The 25,042-nt window shown below is 33.3% G+C and overlaps 2 protein-coding genes across 7 annotated transcripts in view; one reads left to right on the top strand and one right to left on the bottom strand.

Moving 5' to 3' along the window:
• Positions 1-21,873, bottom strand: part of ACSM5 (acyl-CoA synthetase medium chain family member 5) — an 81,476-nt gene extending 59,603 nt beyond the window's left edge. Inside the window, exon 1 of the mRNA XM_074207127.1 lies at positions 21,787-21,873. Within this exon, the coding sequence (XP_074063228.1) occupies positions 21,787-21,819 (33 nt within the window). The 5' untranslated portion in view covers positions 21,820-21,873. The remainder of the gene's footprint in view (positions 1-21,786) is intronic.
• The window catches only part of PDILT (protein disulfide isomerase like, testis expressed), a 70,146-nt gene continuing 56,710 nt past the window's right edge, over positions 11,607-25,042 (top strand). The window contains exons 1-3 of one of the 6 annotated variants that reach the window (XM_074207130.1): positions 11,607-11,722; positions 12,768-12,928; positions 15,757-15,966. In XM_074207130.1, coding sequence (XP_074063231.1) covers positions 15,768-15,966 — 199 coding nt within the window. In that variant the 5' untranslated portion in view covers positions 11,607-11,722; positions 12,768-12,928; positions 15,757-15,767. Of the gene's footprint in view, positions 11,723-12,712; positions 12,929-14,975; positions 15,124-15,756; positions 15,967-25,042 lie in introns of those variants that run through there. The other 5 variants (XM_074207132.1, XM_074207131.1, XM_074207134.1 and 2 more) reach the window with 5 other exon arrangements.

Here is a 25,042-nt window from a genome sequence, read left to right as displayed (position 1 = left end):
TTAATCCCATTGGTAAATTCATATTTTACTAATTATTAATCTTGTTGGAACTTTGTGCCTTAGTCTTTACTGTTACACTAGCTCATTTTGTCATTGTCTAATTTTCTTTGGGTACATAATTTAATCCCATGGATTACTAAAATTGTTGATATTCATTTTTAATTAGCTTACCATCACCGTAACCTGTGATGAAAAAGGATCTCCTATCTCTATTCCATTAGTTTCCCTTCTCTCAATCTAGGACTAAACACTTTTTGACTTGGACTAAAATCATTATAAGGGTACCACATGCTTTAATAGACATTTCAAATGAATCAGAACATAGATAAAATTACAATAAAGTTAATTAGGATGCAACAGGGTGGCAGTAGGAAAGCTGATATAAATCTCTACCGCTCCTTATATACCCTCTAGTCAGAGAAAGTAAAGGGATCAGACACTACAAGTGAACTTCACAGCCTGGATTTCAGGGAAACAAGAAAGTTGTGAGATTTTCTTGTTATCCCACCAACCATGGTGAGTTGGTTTGATACTATGTGTTCTGCTGATATTCACTGTCATCTCTGCCCACATGAATATATGCTATGACATACCTTGAGCTCTTAGTGCTTCTTACTTCCCTTGCTTCTTCTGCATGGAAGTGGAGAATGGTCCTGTTCCCTGTCACTTCTGAAGAAGGGTGTATGTGGGGTACAATGTGGCTTATAGTTCTCCCTCTCTTCTATTTCAGTCATTTGACTTTTTTTTCCAGAAGGAAATTCCTTCTGTCCAAATACTCATAAACTTGTAGTATCTTTGAGCAATGCTTGTATGACAGCACTCCTTTTTTACCATTACTATATGCAATATATGTGAAACAGAGATTGCATCCCTCCTTGTGGTCAAAATATTTTGTTCTCCTAAAATCATGATGAATATCAGAACTCAGTATAGCAAGAATGGTTATGCAAGTATAACAAGTAATTATCCCAGTCTACCATTTACATTAGTGTTTCATTAATATTACATGCAGTAGACAAAACAATGCAATGTACCATTTGACAAGCTGCTTCAACTACCAAGTGTATAAATTATATGTAGGCCATATTATATGTAACCATTAATTTTGCTACATTGCTGTGCATTAATTTTTGCTTATTTATTATTGAAATGCTTATGTTTATATATGTATATCCGTAGTTTACAAGCAAAAAAAAAATCATGCTCCTGTCAGAGGGGTGATGGACTCTAGGTGCAGGATGAGAAACACATTTTCTCATACAAGAAGAACTGAGAGACCTCATGATGTGGCATATCACAAATGTAGGTTGAAAGAGGTAATAGTGTATATCAGTAGAGGGCATATGTTGCTAAAACAGCAGACTATGGCCAGTACGTTGATTTTGTTTTGCTTAACCACAGTTATTTGTTCCAAGATTCTATCCACCTCAGAGGTGAGGTACTGGTGTTAATATTGAAAAAAATGAAGACAAGAGGAAAGAGGAAGATTATTGAGACTTTTTGAAAACTACACATAGGAGAACAGAAAGAAGTCAAAAAGAAACCATACAAGCAGGATGTTTTTGAAAGTAATGTCTAAAATTTAGTTATATGCTTTTAAAAAACAGGCATTATGAAAATAGATTCATGGTTTAAGATAAAAATCTCTTTTTGAATATGGAAATGCTCATTGTGGAGGTGGGTTGTTTGCTAAATTCTGGTCAGTGACTAGATGTTACATGAAGCTTTACAAAAGAAGTTCTTCCAATTTTATAACGAGGTAAAAGTGTAGCCATGTTTTGGTATATTAAGACCTTAACTATTCATTATTTATGTTGCAGGTCTAGTGCTATCTATAATTTCATCAACTAGATAAATTTATTAGGCTTATTTTGATAAACTTCACCCTCTCCCATTCTCCTTACCGGTTTTTAAAGAATACACAGTTCCTTCAAATCATCAACTAATAAGCCATGTCTTAAAGGAAGTTTTTCATGATCTCCTTTATTAATTCCTCAAATTTTCTTGTATTCATTTATCTGTGCATGTTTTCTTTCTTCAACATAACATAAAACTTTTTTCAAGGTGGGTATTTAAAAATAAGACACTTTTGTTTGTATATGCTCAGACCTATCCCTGTGCCTTACATGTGGAAATGCTTGATGAATTGAAGAGGGATTAGATTTTGTTTGTCTTGTTCTCAAAGAATCGACTTTTGAATGCATTCAAACCAACTCAATCTGACTGGAAAGAACTGAAAGTTAAATTTTCAGTGTAAGCATGATTTATTTTGTTGCTGATTAAGTCTTAAGAAAATAATGTTAAAGGTGTTAATAATACAGACTAAACTTGTAAGTGTTTAGGGGGTACATTTTAAGGGAGGGAGCCAGTTTTTAAACATTTACCAGCATAACCCTGCAATGAGTTGAAGTTAGAAAGTTAGATTTAGGCCCAATAAAAAGGAATAAAGACCCCTTCTTTTATTGGTGAGATCTTTCTGGAACTTCCACAATGGAAGTTTTAGAATCTCTCTGTTCTCCAGTCTTAGCCACCAATTCTCAGTTGCCTCATGATTTCACTTCATTACTTTTGATCCTTTCTCCCATTGATGAATTCTTGGAAGATACATTTTTGAAAAAGGCTACACAATGCTCATCCTTCAGCTATCTGGATTTAACTACCATGACACTGACTGGATACCACCTTCTAATCTTTTCCTTTTTTGAACCTTTATTTTAATTTTTTTTCTTCTCCTACTAGGATGTATGCTTTCTAAAGGCAGCAACTATCTTTCTTTTTATTGTTTTTGCATCCCTAACTTAGCATAGTGCCTGGCATAAACAATGCTTAATCAATGCTTATTGACTGATTAACTAAAAATAATAACTACATCCAAAGGGAAAAAACCCAACCTTGTAAGATCCTCTGGAAATATTTTTATATTTGTCTAATACATTTTAGAAGGAATTTTATTAAGTTGCTAGTGTCCTTTCCACTAATCATCCTTCTTTAAGAATAGGAATATTACATTGTAGTATTATTTAGATAAGATGTATAAAATAGTTATTCCTGTTGCTATGATCCCCATGTATACCTCTAGCAGTTTCCCTAATCCCTAATAGATTTTGATGAGGGTGAGGGGTAAATTGACATTTTATGTTTTCAGATACAATTTATCTAAAGGTCTGATTTTGTTATACTTCAAAAATTTTTGCTTCTTTTGTTAGTATTGTCAATCTCTTTGATATCATTGTTTTTTCTTTGATTTATTCTTTAAAATGCTCATTATTCAAAATGTCATTAGTCTTTACTTATGACAATCTTTTACTTGTTTTCTGTATTGCTATGGTTATTGAATTTTTGTCTGGATTTTCTACCCTTTTAAAATTTATTGATTTATTTTTGTGCCTGACATGCTCAATTTTTGTAAAGAAATAATGATCTAAACATAACCACCATGGGAAAATTATATTTATTACTATGGAACTTACCATTATTATAATCTGGAGCTTGAGAAGACTCAAGGTCTAAATGATCTACATTTTGGTCTATTCAATGCAGATACATATGTTTTCAGATAAATAATCTTCAAATTTAAGAGTAATATTTAAATATATGTTAGGATCTTTTGGCTATTTCAATTTGATAAATATTCTTTTTTACTTCACTATAAACAATGATTTGCTCCTTTGACCTAGAGTAAAAGAGTAAATTAAGGAGAAAAATGAATTATATCAAGCCTCCTATTATATTTTTTAGGCTTTTTTTTGCAAGGCAATGGGGTTAAAGTGACTTGCCCAAGACCACACAGCTAGGTAATTATTAAGTGTCTGAGGCCAGATTTGAATTCAGATACTCCTGACTCCAGGGTCGGTGTTCTATCCACTGTGCCACCTAGCTGCCCCTTAAAGGTACATTTCTAACAAAATGTCTTATTTATGAAGTAAATGGTACAACAAATTTAGTAATCTTTCACAAGAAATTTCAGGACTATATTATCCATCTTTATACAAAATCAGATGTTTGTCCTTTATGTTCACAAGGGCATTAGAAAATAAACTGAAGAGTATCAGCAAAGCTTCTAAAGAATTTGTAAGGGTAACAATGCTGAAAATATATCTGTATATGTGTATATACATATACACAAACATATATACACATATACATATAAAGATATTTTCAACATTAGAGGAACTTTTGCAATTTTATGTGTGTGTATGCTTCCAATTTAGAAAATATTTTGTCCTTCAAAATTTATTTTTAAAAAATGTTTTATTCAATTCTGTTTCTTTATGGTTGATTTTTCTGCTATATTTATCCAGATCTGAAATAAGAACATTACAATCTCCTATAATAATTGTGTTATTATCTTTTTAGTCAGCTAGATACTGCAATGGTTAAAGCACTGAGTGTGGAAGCAAGAAGAATTAAATTCAAACTTAACCTCAGACATCATGCACAAATCACTTATCCTGTTTGCTTCAATTTCTTCAACTTTAAAAGGATCATAATAAAAGTACCTAACTCTCAGGGAGTTGTGAAATTCAAGTAAGATAAAAATTTTTAAATATTTCTTAGCATAGTGCCAGACAAAATAGTAGGTGCTATATATAAAAATGCTAATTCTTTTTTTCTATTCTCCCATTCCTGCCAACCCCACCCCTGACCCCAGTTTGGTTGACTTCTTCTTTCTGGATTTAGGTTTTATACCAGAGACAAGGAGGAACAATCATAGATGTAGAATCAGAGGACCTAGGTTTGAATCCTGACTCTACTAATTACTACTCTATCTATGTGACTTTTAACAAGTAAATTCCTCTGTTTGGCCTTCAGTTTCTTCACTTTTAAATGAGGATATTGAATTCATTCACTTCTAAGATAATTTCTAGTTCTTAGCATATGATACCATAGCACATATGTATTTAATACTGGTATTGTTTTTCTGTCTATAAATATCTTTAAGCAAAACGTCTTTTCCTTTTATAACTTTCTTGACACTTTGAATCTTTATTGTTATCTTGAATGAATTTAAGATTTCAGTTTCTGAATTTTAAAAAATAATTTAAGGTGGTAGCAGAGTAGAAAAAGCATTCATCTATGCTCTCCCAACATTCATTCCTAAACAACCTTAAAACAATGCCTCAAATCAAGTTCTGGAGTGGTAGAGTCAGTAAAAATTCAGTGTGATACATTCATACAGCACAAGATGATGCAGGCTGGAAAGAAAAATTTGTGACACGGGGATTGAGGATGTCCTGAAGCCCACAGGTATGAAACATCAGTGAAGGGACCAGGTGATAGTGACAAAAACAGCAGCAGCTTTAGGAGCTCTCAAGTCAGAGGTGGTAAGAGGAACTGACAAATGGTCAGAAAGAAATTATAGGGGAATCCTGTACTAGCATTGGATGCACTAGTATCTAGATGCTATTTGACAACTCTATTGCCTTTACCTTTTGTTCTACCATTTTATATCTGTATTTCAGTATGATCAGTTATCTTTGTAATATTATATATTTTTATTGTTTTGAGAAAGGGTCCATATTCATGAGACTGGCAAAGAGATCTATGATCCCCCAGAATAGTAATACTGTGAAAGAAGGATCAAATCTTAATACTTGTGGGGAAAAAATTGAAAAAGAATAGTTGGCAGCTAAATGGAATAATTCACCTGTTGTTCTTTGGAGCATCAGAATAAGATATCAATAAACAAGATTACAGGATAAGTATAAACTTTGAGGTATAGAATTTTCTAGAAAATGGAAGGGATAAGGATAGGAAAAGGAGGGAGGGCTTCAAGAAAGATTACACTTTTGCAAAAGCATGTAGATCCCAAGTACAAAGGTATTTTGGATTTACACAGAGGCTCCAACCAAAGGACAGGGGCCTTTCTGCATAGTTTCTTACCATTATGTGGATGAACTTTCTTTGAGAAATTTATGAGAGGAGATGAAAAAAAATCTGCCTCAGAGGAGAAGGTATGAATGAGAAGCTATGGAAGTATCTACATCATGAATCACAAATCATAAATTATTTACAAATTCATCAGTGTCAAAATATTTGCCTAATCATTCAGTATAAATCTTTCCTTCAACTATTTTGAAAAACAATCTTTCAATGTCCTCATATTTATATTACTCAATTAAAATTATATCAGATATGTTCCATAAGGTTGTTATTCAAGGCATCTAAATTCTTATCAGAAATACATATGACCAAAATTCATTCCCCAATAAATAAGTGTTCAAAGGATATGAATGAACAGTTCTCAAAAGAATTGTAAACTCAAGGGGCAGCTAGGTGGTGCAGTGGATAGAGCACCGGCCCTGGAGTCAGGAGTTCAAATCCGGCCACAGACACTTAATAATTACCTAGCTGTGTGGCCTTGGGCAAGCCACTTAACCCCATTTGCCTTGCAAAAAAAAACACCTAAAAAAGAATTGTAAACTCAAAAGAAAATGCTCCAAATGAAAAATAAGAAAAATGCAAGTCAAGATAATTATTGTATATACCTCGAAAATAGGAAAAAATGACAAAAAAGTGAGGAGAGTTGATTTTGGAGGGATTGTGCAAAGATGAGCTTGTATTAACATTCTGAGTGCGTCTGTCAATAGATACAGTCTTTCTCAACTATTTTTGCAATAACAAAAAATTGGAAACCAAGATTGGGGTGATATTAATTGGGGAATGACTGCTCAAATTAAGAATATAAGAATGTAATAGGATAGCATTGTTCCATAAGAAATTGAAATGTGAGGGCAGCTAGGTGGCACAGTGGATAGAGCACCAGCCCTGGAGTCAGGAATACCTGAGTTCAAATCCGACCTCAGACACTTAATAATTACCTAGCTGTGTGACCTTGGGCAAACCACTTAATCCCATTGCCTTGTAAAAACCTAAAATAAAAAAAAATTAAAAAAAGAAATTGAAATGTGCCAGTGCTATCATTAAATAAAACAACACTGTACAAACTAATACTTTTGAAAAGACAAGAACTGTTCAATTTAAAGACCAATCAAATTCCACAGGACCAATTATGAAGTATGCTGCTCATCACATGACAATAGACACAGGATGAAAAACGAGATATATATTTTTGGACATGGCCAATGTACAGATTTCTTTTGCTTAATATTTGTTAGAAAGAGGTTTTTATTTTTTCCATTTTCAGGGAGGAAAGGTAGAAGAAAGATTAAATAAGTGCTTGTTAATTGACAAAATAAAAGTAAAAAAATTGAGGTTAAAAATATTCTAAAAAGAAAATTTAAATTTTATAAAGAGAGTGACTAAAAAGGGGCTCCCTTTCTAGGTATATTCATGGTTGTAATGGTAAATGTTTAATAACCATCTCTTCTTAAAAGAAAGATTATGTGTGGTTCACACTTTCAAATTTTACCTGCATTTTTTTCTCCATCACTTTTTAAAGTCTAGACAGCAAAATAGTAAATCAAGTTCTAATTTGTAGCATTTGTTGATTGCTGAGATGTAAATGTTTAGACAATAGGATCTGGCTTCTCCACATTGGTATATATCCCAAGAAGGTCAGTGACAAAAAGAAAGTCCTCAGGTACTGTGAAATATTTACAGTAGCACTTTAAATAACTGAAAAACATAGTTATGTAGGGGCTGGCATAAGTAATTGTTGAACATGAATGTAATGGAATATCACTTTGTTATAGGAAATGATGATCATGATGAGATTAGCGAGATATGGGAAGACTTGAAATAATGCAAATATATACAATAACTATAATAATTGAAAGAAAGAACAGCCAAAAAGTTGAATCAATGCTAAGAAATTATGACCAAGGTTAGTTTCCAAGAGGAAATATGAAGTCACGTCTTCCTACTATTTTTTTTTTTTTGCAGAGATGAGGACTACGGGTATGGAACGTTGTATATCATATCAGAAATTTTCAAAATATTGGATTGTTTTGCTAAATTTTGCTCCTTTCTTTTTATCTTCCTTACACAGAATGACTCTTTAGGAATGGACAAAGAACATGTTCCATTGAAAAAGATAGATAATATAAGAACAAAAGATGTCAATAAGTTTTTATTTTCTTTAAATGCTTTGTCTCTAGAATTTTTCAGTGGATTAGCACAGTTGCTTTTCCCATCTTTTTTTTAAAGTGCCATTTCTAGTTCCTTACATAGGTAGACCTGAGGTCAAATTCAGTCTTAGATGGTTACTATCTGTGGCCTCTACTTCTTTTTGAACCAATTTCCCTAACTGTAAAATAGAGATAATAACACTATCTATTTTCCAGGATTGTTGTGAGGATTAAATGTGATTATATTTGTAAAGTGTTTAGCATAGTACCCAAACCTAAGAGAGCTTATTAAATACTTGTTTCTTTCCTTGTGATTCAATTTGTTGATATGAAATGAAATAGATGAAGAGAGATTACTTTCATTTTTTTGAATATGTTGTTTTCTTTCCAGTTCCATATTTAAACACACTTGAGATGGGCTCATTTGAGTCTCACACAGGGTTTTCCTCCAAATTATTTTTATTTTTTTTCTCTCCACTAACTTACTAGATCCAGTGGAGTACTTGGTTTGTCCATGTGTTATCTCTGACCCTCTCCTTAGGATCAATATAACTTTTTGAATTTTCTATTAGTCTGATGACTCTTGTTCTTCAAAATTTCTCATTTGTCTTAATGTTGTAGAACACTGAGACAAACTATGTGCTGCTCTGTTGTTCTCTGTGTAATATTCTCTTTCATTTTCGTGTAAATGTCTCTGTTTTATGTCTCACCAGACAAATTAATTTTTTAAAAAATCAATTATTGGAGTTCATATCCTGGGTTATTTTTATTTTTTCTTTCAAGAAATTTTGACTGATTTTAATGAATGGGATACAGCTTGTTTGAAGAAAAGTTTTAAGGTAATATTTTACCCCCAACAAATCAATTGCTTTTTTTTTTTTTAGTTTTTTGCAAGGCAAATGGGGTTAAGTGTCTTGCCCAAGGCCACACAGCTAGGTAATCATTAAGTGTCTGAGGCAGGATTTGAACTCAGGTACTCATGACTGTGGCCACCTAGCTGCCCAAATCAATTGTTTTTTAAAAGTATACTAATGGAAACCTTGAACTGGTTTATGCTTTGCTAGGTGCTTATAGGTAGAGAGTCATTGAATAGGATTTTTTTTTTTATTTCTTTCAAGGAATCTTGAATAATTTTAAGAGATAAATAGAATATATTTTGATGGAAGAAGGCATTCTGTTCCAATCTATTGTACCAAATCTATTAGTAGTTTAAGGGTAGCAAGGTGGTGGAGTGGATAGAATACTGACCCTGTAGTCAGTAGAACCCTAGTTTAAATTCAGTTAGACACCTGTCACTTACTAGCTGTTTGATCTTGGGCAAGTCACTTAATCCCTATTACCTTGTCAAAAAAAAAAGAAACAAAGAAAGAAAAACAAATTAAATGTTTAACAAAAATCAGTTAATAATAGAAGCAGTGTTATCTGTACTCTGGACAACTTTTGGTCAATTTGTAATGGTAAAGATATGGTCTTTGTGGAATATCATTTGAAAAAATCTGTCCCCTCCTAATGTTTTCATTGAAGATTATATACTTGTAAATGATTCTAATAAATATTTTCTATTGATAAGAAAGAAGATATATTATTTAGTAATTCTTGGCATTTCTTTGGTCACTTTTCTTTGGTATTGAGTTTCATATTTTTCAATGTCCATTGCATATTCCCTTATTCATATTATTTGTGAATTGATGTCTCACCACCCTCATTATTGCATCACTTCTAACATGGATTACCTCTAAGTATACTTGTTCTAATATGGATATTTTCTTTATTTTCATTTTAACTTCTTTATTTGAAACTCTGAATTTATGACATTAAAATCTAAAAGAGGCAGTTCAAATGTCCTTTATGGCAAATGTTTCTCATGAAAAAATCTTCGCAGACCTTTATTTTCTCTTTTTTTATCCTTCCATTTTCATCTGCCATGACCCTGGAATGACTTTGCTTAGTTGTGTTTTTCACCAACCTTTCTTTATCTTTCTTTACCCTCTCCTGTAAGACTTTCTTTTATGGGACTATGCTCATAAGAATTTACTGATTTTTTTTTATTTTAGATTGATTTTTCCTTTTAATGTTATCTTTCTGTATCTAGTAAGTCAAGTGTTTTCTGTATAATGTCCTTTAAAGTCCCTTGTGGTATGATTTAATGGCTATTTATTTATTAAATACATGTATGGAATTATGATCCATGTTAATATTCCTTCTTAAAATAACAATTTTATTTAATTATAAAATGTTTGAATAAGTCAGGATGGAGTATGCTATGACTTTTCTCATGATTATTCACTTTTTATAACTTTGTACTAATTCTCAACTTTGATGTTTTATGACGGAAAAATGCTCTCTCAGCATTATCTTCTAGAAGAGTTTGTAGATAAGTTTACATAGTAGGAGTGTAATGTATCTTAGCTTGGCAAGGAAATTAAGTGTTTATGACCTGATGTAGTAGATTCTAGGCTTTTTCATCCTCTTTATTGTGGAAGTTACATCTATCAATTATATTTTTATAAACAATGATGCTAATCCATGTGGCATTTTGTTCTTTAATTCATTTTATTTTTGGTCATCAACAGCTTTCTTAAATGATCAAGCTGGAGTTCTTTCAATTGTCTGCCATATCTTATTTCATCTTTTTCCTTGAATTTTATCTCTTCTATAAAATATCAATTGTAAGACTGTGCAAATAGCAAACTTTGAAATAATTAGCATAATGATAACTATGAATTTCCTTTTCATTAATTAATATTATAGCCAGTTGCATTTTCTGTGGTGTTATTTGGTATTCATGATGTTCAAGGACTTCAGTCTCATTACTTGAAGAAATTGTTCATCATATATAGTTATGAAGCTTCTATGTAGTAACCAAATTCTTTATTTCTTGATATTGTACTATATTTTGCATCATAGTTTTTATCATTTCTGTGCCCATTTTTGCATTAGAGCATTGAAATCTTGATTTATACATGCACTGATTTAATTTGGAGCAGCATTTTAAGGGGTTCTTTATGGAATTTTTCTGTTTCATCATCTAAGCATAAATTGGTCCATAAATTACAATGATTTTCATGGTGATCTTTTTTTAAATGCTTCTAATGAGTGATGCAAAGTGCGATGGTAAGTTGTACCATGGTGTTCCTCATTGCCTTTGGATGCAATCAACACTGCCAGCTAATTTATTTGTCTCTCTAAGAAACTGTGAACCATTCTTTCATTTAATTAAATTTATCCTATGGTTTCTGGTTTCATATATAGCAAGAATGCCAACACTGATAAGTTCAGTTTCTCCAAAAACATGCCAACAGTTGAAATATTTTTAATTTTCAAAATTCTGAATGAAACATCAAAATAAACAGTTCCATATATAGTAGAAGAATAAAATTATTGTATATGAAACTGCATATCTGTAATATATGATTTAATTTTTAAAAATTCAGTTTATAACTTTAAATACAATGCTTTTTATGATTTCTGCTTCTATTCTTGTCCATTAATACTTTCTTCTACTTTCTTTTTATCTTCTTTCCTTTCATTTCTTCATGTCTTCTATCCATGCTGCCTTCCTTCCTTCCTACCATATTTTTCACAGTTGGAAAAAATTTAAAAAAAAGAAAAACAAAGTCCTCAAAGAAAACTAATCAACTCAAAGGTTTTTGGATAAAGATCTTATGCTTATTATATCAAGAACTTAACAGGTAAAGATGTTCTTAAACTATGTTATTTCTAGTATCTTATGTACTTTTTTAAAGCATGTCTTACTGATGCTGAAAAAAATCAATGTCACTTTTATTATGAATGAGTTCAGTTAAATAAAATACAAATATTGGTTGTCTCTGAAAAATGTGTACTTCCTTCTACACATATACTACACATACTGCCTCTATTCCATGAGGTAAAAAGGCATGCTTCATCCTTGTCCTCTGAAGTTATAATTGGTTTCATTATTATTCCATGTTCTGAAGTCATTCAGTCTTTAATTGAACTCATTATGAAAATTTCTTCCTTCCTTATTCTGCACTATTTTATTATATGTGATCCCAAGTTTCTCTGAATCTATCATATTCATTGTTTCTGACTCAAAGTCTCAGATGGATCTATAATATCATTTATCTAAGAGTTCCCTCTAATGATTTAGATTTTAACTTATCCATGTCAGCTCAAGCTGTGTGATAATTGTCAATACTTGTCTAAGTTTGGTGCAGGATATACATCCAATGTGCTGGAAGCCTTGCTTGCTTTTTCCTAACATTGTAAGGGTGACAATAGACCTGAGGCTAATTATCTACTATCTTTCATCCTTACCATATGACCAGGAATCTTCTCTTGTGCACATTCCATGGTGATATCTTTCGCTCTTCTTCTTTGAAGTTCCAAATCAATTATATGTTTCTACTCATATTCAACATGTGCCCCTCTAATATCCTCTGCATGATTATAATTTTTTATTCTTTGGTGATGATTGTGTTCAAGTCTTGATCTTAGCATCAATACAAGTAGAATGTTTGTATTAAATGAATTTTTATTTCTATTTTCACAGATTGCATTGGCTCTGATTTAATAATCAAGTTCCCAAGAAACATATATTCATTTTCCTTCCTCAGCACTCTCTTTTTTCCTGCCACCCTTCTAATTGAATGGTATCAAATTGGGCTAAGGGTCATTTTACTTGTTTGTTTAATGAGTTTCTGTGGCTACCATCTAGTAGACAACATAGTCTTAGGTCCTTCTGTATTTATTTAGGCTACTCCATGAATTCCAGGCACAGTGTCTCTGCAGCAGCATTCTTTGAAGCTATTCCAGTATGAATGGATCTTTCCAGAATTAATCATGTATCTTCAAGAACCCCAGGTTTCTTTCTAGCCACAATGAGACATTCATAATTCCCACTTCTGAAAGAGTAGGTGAGAATGCTTTAAAAGGGTCTATCAACTTAGCTAAGGGTGGTTCTAGTGATTACAATGTGCTTTTCTCATATTGGATACATAAAACATAATGATAAACTACACTTGAAGGGCAAATTTCACTTAGTTTGATTTGTTGAAGAGACCAAAGTTAGGGGAAAAGTATTAAATAACCAGTCTTCTTCAGGAGAATAAAAAGAGCACATTCTAAGGCAGTTGAGAGTGGGGAGGAGCAGAAGGAAAAAAATGGAGAAAAGAATGAAAAGAGACAGAGAAGAGAAAATAGAAAAGGTGAATAGAAGAGGAAGAGAGAAGAAAGAAGATGGAAAGGAGGGAAGAGAGAAGAGAGGGAGGGGAAAAAAGAGATGGAAAAGAGTAGAAAGAGAAAGTAGAGAGAAGATGGAGAGATTAAGAAGAAGAAAAAATAGAGAGAAAAAAACAGAAGAAGAGAAAAGAAAGAAGAAAAGGGGGAGGAAAGAAGACAAAGAAGAGAAAAGAAGGGAGAGAAAAGGAAAATGACATAATGAAGAGATAAGGAGAAGAAAAGAGAAAAAGAGAGGAGGAGAGTGGAAAAAGAGAGGAGAGAATAGAAGAGAAACTATATAAAGGCAAAATGAGATTAAGAGAGAAAAGATACAAGTAGTTATTAAGGGGGAAATACCAGGTAGAATAAAGAAATAAAAAGTCATGACAACAGTAAAGGGCAATCCATGAACCAAGCTTAAAATAAGCAGTATTATATTAATATGAGAACAGATTTGTGCACAAGTCTCAAAGCTCAAGCAAAGGAACAACATGGCATTAACAAATAGGAGGAAAGAGAGTAGAAACTGAATTTATTTTAAACTTATTCTGAAACTTTGAGTTTATTATGTTCATACTCAGAGCCAGATCTTTCCCACCACTAGTTTTAGAAATTGAGACCTCTGTAGAAATAAAGCCAATGAGATGAGACTATTAAAGGCATTTTTTTGCTTCAATTGTTTGTATTAAACCTTATTAGTACTTAAAAAATCTCTAACTTCTGCGTGTGACTGACTGCTATTATACAACCTTAAACGTATGGTGCTTTAAAATTTTCACAATATATAACCATACACTCTTATTTGATACTCTTGTTTTGTTGAGAGTTAGGAATATTATCATTATTCTTATCACCACTCTCATTATTCTGGATCTTATCAGTGTAGGGAGCCCAGGGTCAGAAAGTTTTCTCTTTTAATGCAGATGTGCTCTGAAAGATTAATTGTTCAGGGCTACAAGTCTAATAGTCAAAGATTTAAGCCCAGGTCTTCTAGACTTTGAAGTCAACTCTGTATTCACAGTGATGTAATTACTCTTAGTTTCTTTATATTTATTCTCATCTCTATACTACACATGGGGAAATTTAGGATGAAGGAAATTTTTAGTTACTTTCATACTAGGAGGGCCAGAACAAGAACCTTTTGATTCCTAATTCTTGGTCATTATACCAGGTAAGGTATAATAATTGGTAAGGATATCTACTGCTATCTGTTGGGTTCAAGTTATAAATGGGGCAAAAATGAGTAATGAAGAAGGAAAATAGCCATTCTGGATCCATCCATCATAGACCCTGGTTTAATGTTGTAGCATGGGGATACCAGCCCTAATCCCCAAATGCCACCACTTCACCTTAGTTGTTGCTGCTGTTTTGTTGGTTTTTTAGTCGTGTCTGACTCTTCATGACTCCATCTGGTGTTTGCTTGTCAAAGACACTGAAGTGGTTTGCCCTTTCCTTCTTCAGTGTATTTTATGTAGTATGAAGAATTATACATTATGAGCCAGGCAAGGTTTAATGACTTGCCCAGGGTGACATAACTAAATGTCTGAGACCAAATTTAAATTCAGAAAAATGAGTCTTCCTGATTCCAGGTCTTCATCTAGCTTATCACCTAGGTGCCCCTACCTTGCTACAAAGGGTTTATTTTTCTAGAATATACACTTTTTAACATCTAGTGGTGGATATAAGTATTAGTAAGTTTATGACACGGAGCCCTTAATCACCTTAAAAGTTTGCTTTACAAAATGGATTGGTACATAGACTGGGCCCGTCCTATGGCTGTTTGTCATCTGTTACCTAGAAGCATAGAATTTTAGAAATGAGAAAGAATCTTCATGATTGTTTCATATCACCTCTGCAGTATACAGTGGAGGAGACTGAAGTCCAAGGAGAGGTACAGTAATTTTCAAAAAGTAAAATAACTAGTTATTGGCAGAACTGGACCTTGAACCCATGGTTATCTATTTTATTCACTAAATCTGAGTACTGAAGTTCCATTAGCTGATAATTTTTAATAACATGGCTCAGCTGGATTTTATGTTTTCTTCACTGGATACTGAAAAATCTACTCTTAATTAGAATAGGGTAAAAAATGGATCAGGATGACAAACAAAAATGACAGCATCATTCTCTACAAAAGGACTTTGAGGATTTTCCCACTTGTTAATATTCCCTCCTTTTCCCTGCCCCTGCCACTTTATGTTTATTTTGTATTGGATTATCATATATACATATATATATATATATATATATATGTGTGTGTGTGTGTGTGTGTGTGTGTGTGTGTGTGTGTGTGTGTATGTATATATCCTTCCCTTCCATCCCTACTTTTGGTAGAATGTAATCTATGAAAGTAGGAAATGTTTCATGATTTACTTTGTTTCCCTAGTGCCAAGTCCATTTTAGATACATCATCAGTTTGATGTTGAAGCCCCTTATCTCAACAAGTAGGGTTGATTATTAGTGTGATAGTAGGGAACATTGTTACTAAGCATTGATAAAGGAGCAGTCTTTATTTCCTTCTCAGGCAGGAGGAAGATGTTGCTGTTTTTGATTACTTCACTACTTTCCTCTGGCCTCCCAATTGTCCAAGCATGGGGAGGATGGAATTTCCAGAATGACAGGGTCTGGAAACTAGAAGCTCTAGGGATCCAGGAGGAAAAGAACTTGCTAGTGCTCACAGCACAAACACTGGGCAGAGTGCTGAATGAGACTCGGTTCCTGATGGTGGAGTTCTGTGAGTACAGTGATCTTCTCAAAGAAATGGGCTCAACAGTTGAATTAAGGCAAAAGGAGAGTTTAAGTATAGCTTACATTTCTGTGGAGTTTTGAGGTTCATAGAACTTTAAAATTTGAGTAAGAAGGAAGGAAAAGGTTTTGCTTTTCTCAGAACAACTGTGTGAGCTATCTAATATTTGCTGTGAAATGTGAGGTATAGGAAGTTACATGACTTACAAAACCAAAGTTCTTAAGAATTGGAAAGGATCAAAGGATCTCATGGCCATGAGACCCTAAAGGAACCCCATTACAATATACCTGGCTAGTGTTCATTCATCCTCTGCTTGAAAATATCTTAAGGGTGGGGATCACCTCTCACCTTTGGATAACTATTAAAGACTAAGTTTTTCTTGATATTTTGCCTAAATTTGTCTCTTTGAGGTTACTATCAATTTTTCCTTATTTTACCCTTTGGGGTCAAAAAAGAGATAATCAAATTCCTCCTTCACACAAAAACCCTTCAAATATTTAAAATCAGTTCTTTTATCTGCCTACCCTAGTTTTATCTTCTCCATGGTACACATATCTAGTCCTACCTTTACATCACAATTCTCATATGCCCCATGAGCTTCATTATTTTTGGTTGTTCTCCTTCTTACATGCCACAGCTTATGAATATCCTTCTAAAACTACCCAGCTCAGACCTAAACAATATTATAGGTGAAGTCCGACAAAAACAGAGTATAGTGCGACTTTCGCTTTCCCCTGCCTGGAAGCTGTACATCTTTGAATTCAGTCTAATATTGTATTAGTTTTTTTAGACTGCCATTTCTATCACACTGTTGATTCCCATTGGGCTTGTATCCTTTAAAACCCTTGATCCTTTTTTATGAAAACAATTCCTGCTTAAAATATGTTCTGTAATCTTGTATATGTGAAGGAAGGGCATTTTAAAATATCCAAATATAAGATTTAACAATTATCCTTTTTGAATTTTACTAGATTCAAATGAATTCTTAATCTTTTGGGTCATATGATCTGCCCTTGTCCTAGTCATTGATGGTCATGCCATCTGCCTTTGTCCAGGTCATTGATGAAAATATTAAACAGCACTGGACCAAGCACAGAATTCTTGGAAATTCTACTGAAGACTTCCTGCTAAGTTGACATTGAACCTTATAATACTGCTCCCTAAACAATTCTGAATCTAATTATTTGTGCTGTTCTTTAGTTCCCCAAAGAATGGATATGAGAAAATTTGTCAAAATCTTTGCTACTATTTAAATAAATGATATCTACCACATTCTCATCATCGACATATTTAGTTATCCTGTCCCTCCCCACCACCCCCTAGGAAATGAGATTATTCATTCAAGAAACTTCTGAATAATAAGCAATGACCTTGTCCTGCTAGCACTTTGCACATCTCTTCTGTGCTTATTATTTATTATAGCTATTTTTGTATTTTTATATCTACCTTCTTTAACTGCATGGATGATCTTTGAAGACAGGAACTATGTCTTAATAACTTTTAATATTTTCACCCAATGTCTAACACAGTACTCTGTATAGAATATGTACTTGATAACTTCCACTGAATTGAATTAAAATATCTATTTATATAGATTGATGATTTACATAGAAAACCTCAAAGAATAATTTAAAAAACTAAATGAAACAAAAGCTTTAGTTAAGTGGTAGGATGCAAAATAATAAAATAAATTCAAAGTTGGATATTTATATATAGCAGAAAAAGAATTCATGAGGAAATAGTAGGAAAAAATCATTCTCAAACAACTACAAAATATTTAAGATATCTACAGAGTCAATCTACCAAGACATAGTCAAAACATACAAATACAATCACAAAATGTTATTTAAAGGAAAAAAAGAATTACTTCAAATTAGAAAGACATTCATTGCTCGTGATGAGGACCATCCATATGCTAGAAATGTTATTATCTAAATTCATTCATATATTATTGCTATATTAATCAAATTACCAAAGAAATTTTCCATGGAACTAGATAAAATAATATCAAAATTCATTTAGAGCAGGGATGGGGAATCTTTTTTTCTGCCAAAGGTCATTGAAGCTCAAGTATCTTGAAAGATCATAAAAAATAGGAATTCAGGGGAATAGAATTTCTAGATTTCAAAATATATTACAAAGATAGAAAATTATACAATATATTTTGTATCATGAAATAATATCTTAAAATCATAAACATCATTTGATATTTCTTTTTTAAATTTTATTAATTTAAGGCTATGGGCTTAAGTGATTTGTCCAAGGTCACACAGCAAGGCAAATATTAAGTGTCTGAGGTTACTTTGAACTTAGATTCTCCTGACTCTAGGGCTAGTGCTTTATCCACTGTGCCACCTGGCTGCCTCCATTTGGTATTTCTTAAACAAATAGAAAAGTGGATCACTGGAACAAAGTTAAAGAAGAATCAGAAACATTTAGTTTCAATAACCTATTGTTCAATAAACCCTTGAACATAAATTACATGGAGAAGTAATTTGATACAAAGCAACATCTTACATTATTTTCTACAATAAACTCAAAATGGATGTGATTAGAATGTAGTAGATCATATCCTTAAAATAGAAAAGAAGCAAATTAGGTACCTTTCATGGTGATGACTAAAGGGAAGAATTCTTAACAAAAAAAATTATAAAGACAATCACCAAAGTTAAAATTGCAAACTTCAATTATTTAAAGCAGAATTTCATCACCAAACCAATGCAGTTAAAACCACTATTGATTGGTGAAATGATTTTGTTTGTTTGTTTTGCATTGAATATCTTTGACAAAGTTCAGTTATACAAAATATATAAGGAATTAACAAAAATACATTTCTAAAGCCACTTTCCAGTGAATAAATAGCTAAAAGATACGAACTGATAGTTTTCAGAAGTGTACATTATTAACTTCATGAAAGATTGATATAAATCATTAATGAAAATTCAGATCAAAACAACTTGAAGATTCCCACTCATACCCAGAAAATTGACAAAGATGATCAAATATGGGAATAGTCAATGATGGAGGCACTTTGAGAATATAGATATTGAACATTGTTGGTACAGCTACAAATTGGTTTATAGTTATTCTGAAAAGCAAGTTGAAATTATTCTAAGAAAGTAACTAAAATTTCTTTGCACCTTGATCCAGAACTCTTACTGTTAGGCATATACCCCCAAAAGACATAAAGAAAGGTTCAATATACTCTAAAATATTCTTGATCACACTTTTGTGTGTATGTGGGAAAGGGGACTATGACAATATCATTGAGCAATACCAATGAACAGGAAGTAAGTTATGATACATGTATCTAATTTATAGTAAGAAATGTTGAATATGAGGAATTCAGAGAAACATGGTTCAAGGTTTAGGCAGTGTGAAGTAAGCAGAATAAGATAAATATATATATATGTATATAATATAAATGTATATTTACATTTACTGTAAGCAAAATGCAACTGATTGTTATGTAACTAAAATGTCCAACCTTGACCCCAGAGAAGAAATGGAGAATAATTTTACTGAAATGTCTACTCTCTCACCTTTATATAAATATAAATATATATAAATATATATGTTTATTTTTTGTTATAAGGACTAGATATTTGGGTAAGGAACCAAGAAATTATTCAGGACCAAGGGTGATGGAAAAGAAAAAAGCTAGAAATAAAAATAGAAAAAGAAGAAAAGTATATCTTATTTGTTTTTCAACAATTTTCATATAATAGAGAATATGGATCTGTCTACAATGGACTTAGAATCAGATGACCATCGTTTGGTGGCTCTTCTCTAGCATTTATTAACTATTAGCCCTTCAGTATGTCACTTATCCTCTTTGACCTCAATTTCTTTCCTGTAAAATTGTGAAATAATATTTGTATTTCCAATCTCACAGGGTTTTTGTGAGACTCAAAAGAGATATGAACACTATTTTGGAATCATAATTCAATATACATCTAAAATCTACCATTACTATGTTATTTTCTATACTGGACAAAAGCCTACATTTAGCTTGATTAGTCTTAAATAAGTAAGTAGGGAAAATTCATTTTTGGAATCTGCAAGAAATCATATATTTTAGAGCATATTAAGGTCTTTTATATAGATTTTTATCAACAAGAGTGGATAGAAACATAAAGAATTTTATCATTTACTCATTTGGCCAAATTTTTAAATTAAAACAGCATCTGCTAGTCTCTGTCTGAGCCAAGTATTCTGTTTAAGCCAAGTTTTAAAGTATTTCATTTTATTTGGCCTAAAATGACAGCTTTTAAATTTCAAAAGGGTTATAGAATTTGGTGACAAAATTCATGGTTGTCCTAGAAATATCTGATATGATGATCCAGCTTGCTCAGTTCAACTTCTTGATTAATTTGAAAATTGACTCAACCTTGAACTTAGATCTCCCCCTATCAGTAAAGTGAAAGGTGAAAATGGAGAAAGACAAGAAGACAGAGATGAATTCAGTTGAATTAGATCATGAGTAAAACATTCACATAGATCTTTCCCCCACCCTACATCTGTAGCTTTCTAATCTAATGATTTCTAGCAATGTTTACCTAACTGTCGCTGTCTTGCCAGAATTTGGAAGGAACTTGCTTTTTGCTCTCCATAAGAAGAAAAATAACTTCTAGAGCTTCTCTCTTTTGTAATAAAAAAATTATCTTAAATACTCTCCAAATCAGTATTTTCCTTTTCCAAAGTGTTTGTTGGATTATAGATTTAGAACTAGAGGAGACATTTGAAGTCATTTGGCAGATGAGGAAAGGGAGACATAGACTAGATAAGTGATTAGTTCAAGGTCTCATAACTAGTATGTATCTGAGTTAACATTTGAATGTAGGTTTAGGTGGTACAGTGGATAAAGTACTAGGCCTGGAGTCAGGACAGTTTATCTTCCTGAGTTCAAATCTGCCCTTAGAGACTTTCTAGTTATTGATCCTAAGCAAGTCAATTAACCCTGTTTTCTTCATTTTCCTCATCTGTAAAATGAGCCAGAGAAGAACATGGCAAACCACTCTAGTTTTTTTGCCAAAAAATAACAAATGGGTTATAAAGAGTCAGATTTACTGAATAACAATTTCCAGATTCCTAGTCCATCGTTCTACCTATTACTACCTCAAAGACTTCTCCATAATGGAATTAATTAAGCCCTAGTCAAGAAACTTCTGCTCTCTATTGCAGGAAAAACTAGAGAATAGAAACATTGTTTTGATGATCCAGAACCACAGACCACAAAGCTAATAATATTATTTGGAAATCATAGATCTAAATCTGAAAGGATCTTCAGAGACTGTCTAATTCACCACCCTTCTCCCATTTTGAAGATGAATAAACCTAGGCTTAAGAGATGTTTGGTGACTTATCCAAGGTTGCACAGAGAGTAAAAATCAGAAATGGGATTTGAATCTAGGTCTTTGTATGAGAATGTCAGTGCTTTTTCTATTGTATCATATTGATATACTCACTGTCTCACTTTAATTCAAATCAGTCTTAAGTAAGACACCACTCTTAAGATGTCTTTGGTCCTCTTTGAGAACAAATGACATGCCGCAACAGTGAAAGCAACAACAACAGCCATTCTATGCTTTCTTTCCTTATTTCTATTAACTGAAGAAGCTAGCCTAGGGCTCCACAGTCACAGAATTCTCGGATCTCAGTTCAGTGTCAACAGTGTCCCAAAGTACTCCACAGAGACATTTGTGACTAACCACCCTGACAGCATTGCTCCCTGTAGAGGCTACGCCCACAGAGTTCTGAACTAGAAAATGCTAACAAAAAAGTCAAATACAGTAAATGTTTTCTTACCTTTTCTCTTCTTTCTTTTTTACTTCTTTGCATTCAGCTCCATACTCAATCCACTTCTCCTGTTCTGCCTTGGCTGATCTGAGACCTGGTCACTTTCTTAATATACTTCATAGTTTATTAGAGTTAGATCCTATCTCTTTTTGTTTTCAGTTTGTCCTCAGATGGCAGTAGTTTTGAGATCCCATTGATCATTTTCCCTGTCATTCTATGGAACTTCTCCAGATGTTTAAGCCTTGGAACACAGTGTTCCAGGGACAGGCACACAATGGCCTTAGAGAAACCTCTTTTTTCCTTGGCATGAGGGCTGTCTTTCAGACTGTAGCAGCATACTGGGCAGATGGCTTCAGAGAACAGTGAGTGGATCATCATAGCTATGTTATCTGTATTGAAGGTACAGCATGCTACCCAGTGAAGAGTTCCCAGTGGTTTGAATTTGCCACCACATCTTGGAATTATTTTCCACTCTCCAACAAAATTAAACAATCTTGGATAATTTATTTCCCTGCTGTGGACCTCAGTTTCTTTGCCTTTAAAATAAAGGGGGGGGTGTGTGTCAGACAAGATGACTTCTAAAGCTCAAATTCTACAACTCCCTTTAGTATTCTAAATCTGTATTTGAATTCAGAAACTTGATCTGACTTGGTTGATTATGGTTGGTTATAAAAAGTGATACTTGTTAGTTTTACATTGTGTCTGTGTTCTCCTTGTCATTCACTTGGTCCAAAGCAACAGAATTCCAACTTAACCCTACAAAAAAATGAGCAAATAAGTTTTATTGTTGTTAGGAGCACACAGTTAATAAATTTCTGAGGACTAGATTTGAACTCACAAAGATGAATCTTTTTGACTTTCAGGCTTAGCACTTTATCCACTGCACCATGTAACTGTGAAGTGGTTTAGAAACTCCAAAATAATTATTAAGCTACAATAACTTCTCTTTGTCCTTGGAGTTCAATATTTGATACCCTGCCCTCTACAGATTAGGCTTTGTTGTTTTGTTCAGGCTAACACTAAAATGAGCTTCAGTCAATCAATATTATGAGAACAGAAGAAGAAAAGATGTACTAGGTGGGAAGAGGTACAGAGGAAGGCTACCAACAGGTCATGAGTTTATAGAATGATTTTTTTTAGGTTTTTGCAAGGCAATGGGGTTAAGTGACTTGCCCAACATCACACAGCTAGGTAATTATTAAATATATGAGGCCAGATTTAAACTCAGGTACTCCTGACTCCAGGGCTGCTGCTCTATGCATTGTGCCACCTAGCCGACCCTATAGATTGATTTTTTTAAAAAAATTATTTAAGGCAATAGGTTAAGTGACTTGCCCAAGGTCACACAGCGAGACAATTATTAAGTGTCTGAGCTTAGATTTGAATTCAGGTCCTCCTGACTCCAGGGCCACTGCTCTATCCACTGTGCCACCTAACTGCCCCCTTGGTCATTGATTTAGAACTGAAAGAGATCTCAGAGACCATCAATGCCAACCTCCTCATTTTGCAGATGTGGAAAATAAGGCCCAGAAAGATTAAAGTTATAATAAGTAACAGAGAGAGGAATTGAATATAGGTGCTCTGACATCATTTCCTTCCCATTTAACAGATTCTACTTGAGTCAAAAGTGATTGAGCAGGAATAAAAGTTTTCTAAGGACCTTTGTGTTCAGTAGGGCTTAGATGCTTTAGGCCTTGGAGTTTTCTATTATGAATAGAATGCATTGTGAGCTATGATTTTTAAACTAAGCATCAATTCAAACATTTGGAACAGGTATCATCACCTAGAGAAATCAGGAAAGGTCTTATGAAGGAGGTGGCTCTACTTGAGCTTTGATCTAAATGAACTTCAGCTTCTAAGAGACAGATATGAGGAAAAAATTCTGTGCCAAATGCTGGGCAAAGGGATTGATAAAGCAGACTGGTTTGACTGGTCTGAAGAGTGAGAATATAGATGTGAGATCAGCCTACAACGGTAGACTAGAACTAGACACTTGGCAGTGTCGTGGACTAGACTTGGATATGTTACATCCTGAGTATATTATATACTGAGAACAGAAGCTGACAAGATGCTGCATTTGGAGCAACTGGAGACTCAGGGAAACCAAACAGGTAGAGAAGGTTGCTGGATACTTAATGTTCCAGATAGACTACTTTGCACTGAAGCCCATTAGGACATAGGCCTTGTATTTCATATGAATGTAACATGTGTCCTCCATGACAATGGAATCCCCTTAAACTCTCTAGATTAAGTGTGATTGGTGTAATCAGTTCTGAAACTCAGTGCTTGAATCATGCAGTACAACTCTTCATTGTCACAACATAAAAAGACACTGCTCACACCCAATAATAAAAACATGTGATTAATATGTAAAAGAAATGTTAGAAACAAAAAAGGTATCTCTGCACTATTCACATAGAAGGACAATTTCTTGCACCACCCTAAATAGGATAGAAATCTCCTGGGGAATTTTAAAAGGAGCTGGGAATGCTGCCTTCCAGTGCATGATGGGACAGGTGAAGAAACTGCCCTTTGTCTCTCTGTCTCGTTTCTTTTCAGCACAGTCTCAGTGATCAACAAGGATATTGGATAACTTCCTTGGAGAGGGGTTCACTTTAGTTGAAATATTTTGGCATAGTTCTAGGGTCATCATCTCTGGCCTATCTAAATGCTGAGCCCAGCCACTTTTTTCCCTTTTACTATAGACTTCTCCTCTCTTTCTTTACCAAGGAAGTTGGTGTCCAACTGACACCAACTCACACATTCAAGTACCTGGGTTTTAGGGAAAACCCAATTTGCCTTACAAAAGCCTAAAAACAAAAAAAGAAAAACAATGGCTGCCTGTCCCACAAGCATGTAGGCTTGAAGCAGCATTAGAAAGTGTCCATTAAGGAAACTTAATGGTCATTTCCTTAACTGTGTCTCAATGCCTTAATTGTCCCTATTACAAGAGCCATGTTTCTTCCCTTACAGTTGGGTTAGGGGTACAATCACCCAGAGTTTTGATAATTAATTTTATTTTAAATACTTGGAATTAGTATTTCTTGTACTTGATATACAAATACATTCAAAACACTATCCTGTAGCTTCTCTCCTTTCCATTTACAAGAATATTCAAGTTAACCCTATTTTTTAAAAAAAAAATCTCTTGCCTTCTTAGGCTGTTATGCAATATTCCCCCCCCATTTAAATGACAATCTTTTAAAATATTAATAGACTGCACTATTTCCACTTGTTAAATGCCTTGCAATCTGACTTCTGATCC

The sequence above is a fragment of the Macrotis lagotis genome, chromosome X, assembly GCF_037893015.1.
Source record: "Macrotis lagotis isolate mMagLag1 chromosome X, bilby.v1.9.chrom.fasta, whole genome shotgun sequence".
NCBI lineage: Eukaryota > Metazoa > Chordata > Mammalia > Peramelemorphia > Peramelidae > Macrotis > Macrotis lagotis.
The sequence above is the reverse complement of the archived record's forward strand: the minus strand, read 5'-3'. Positions and strand labels throughout refer to the sequence as shown.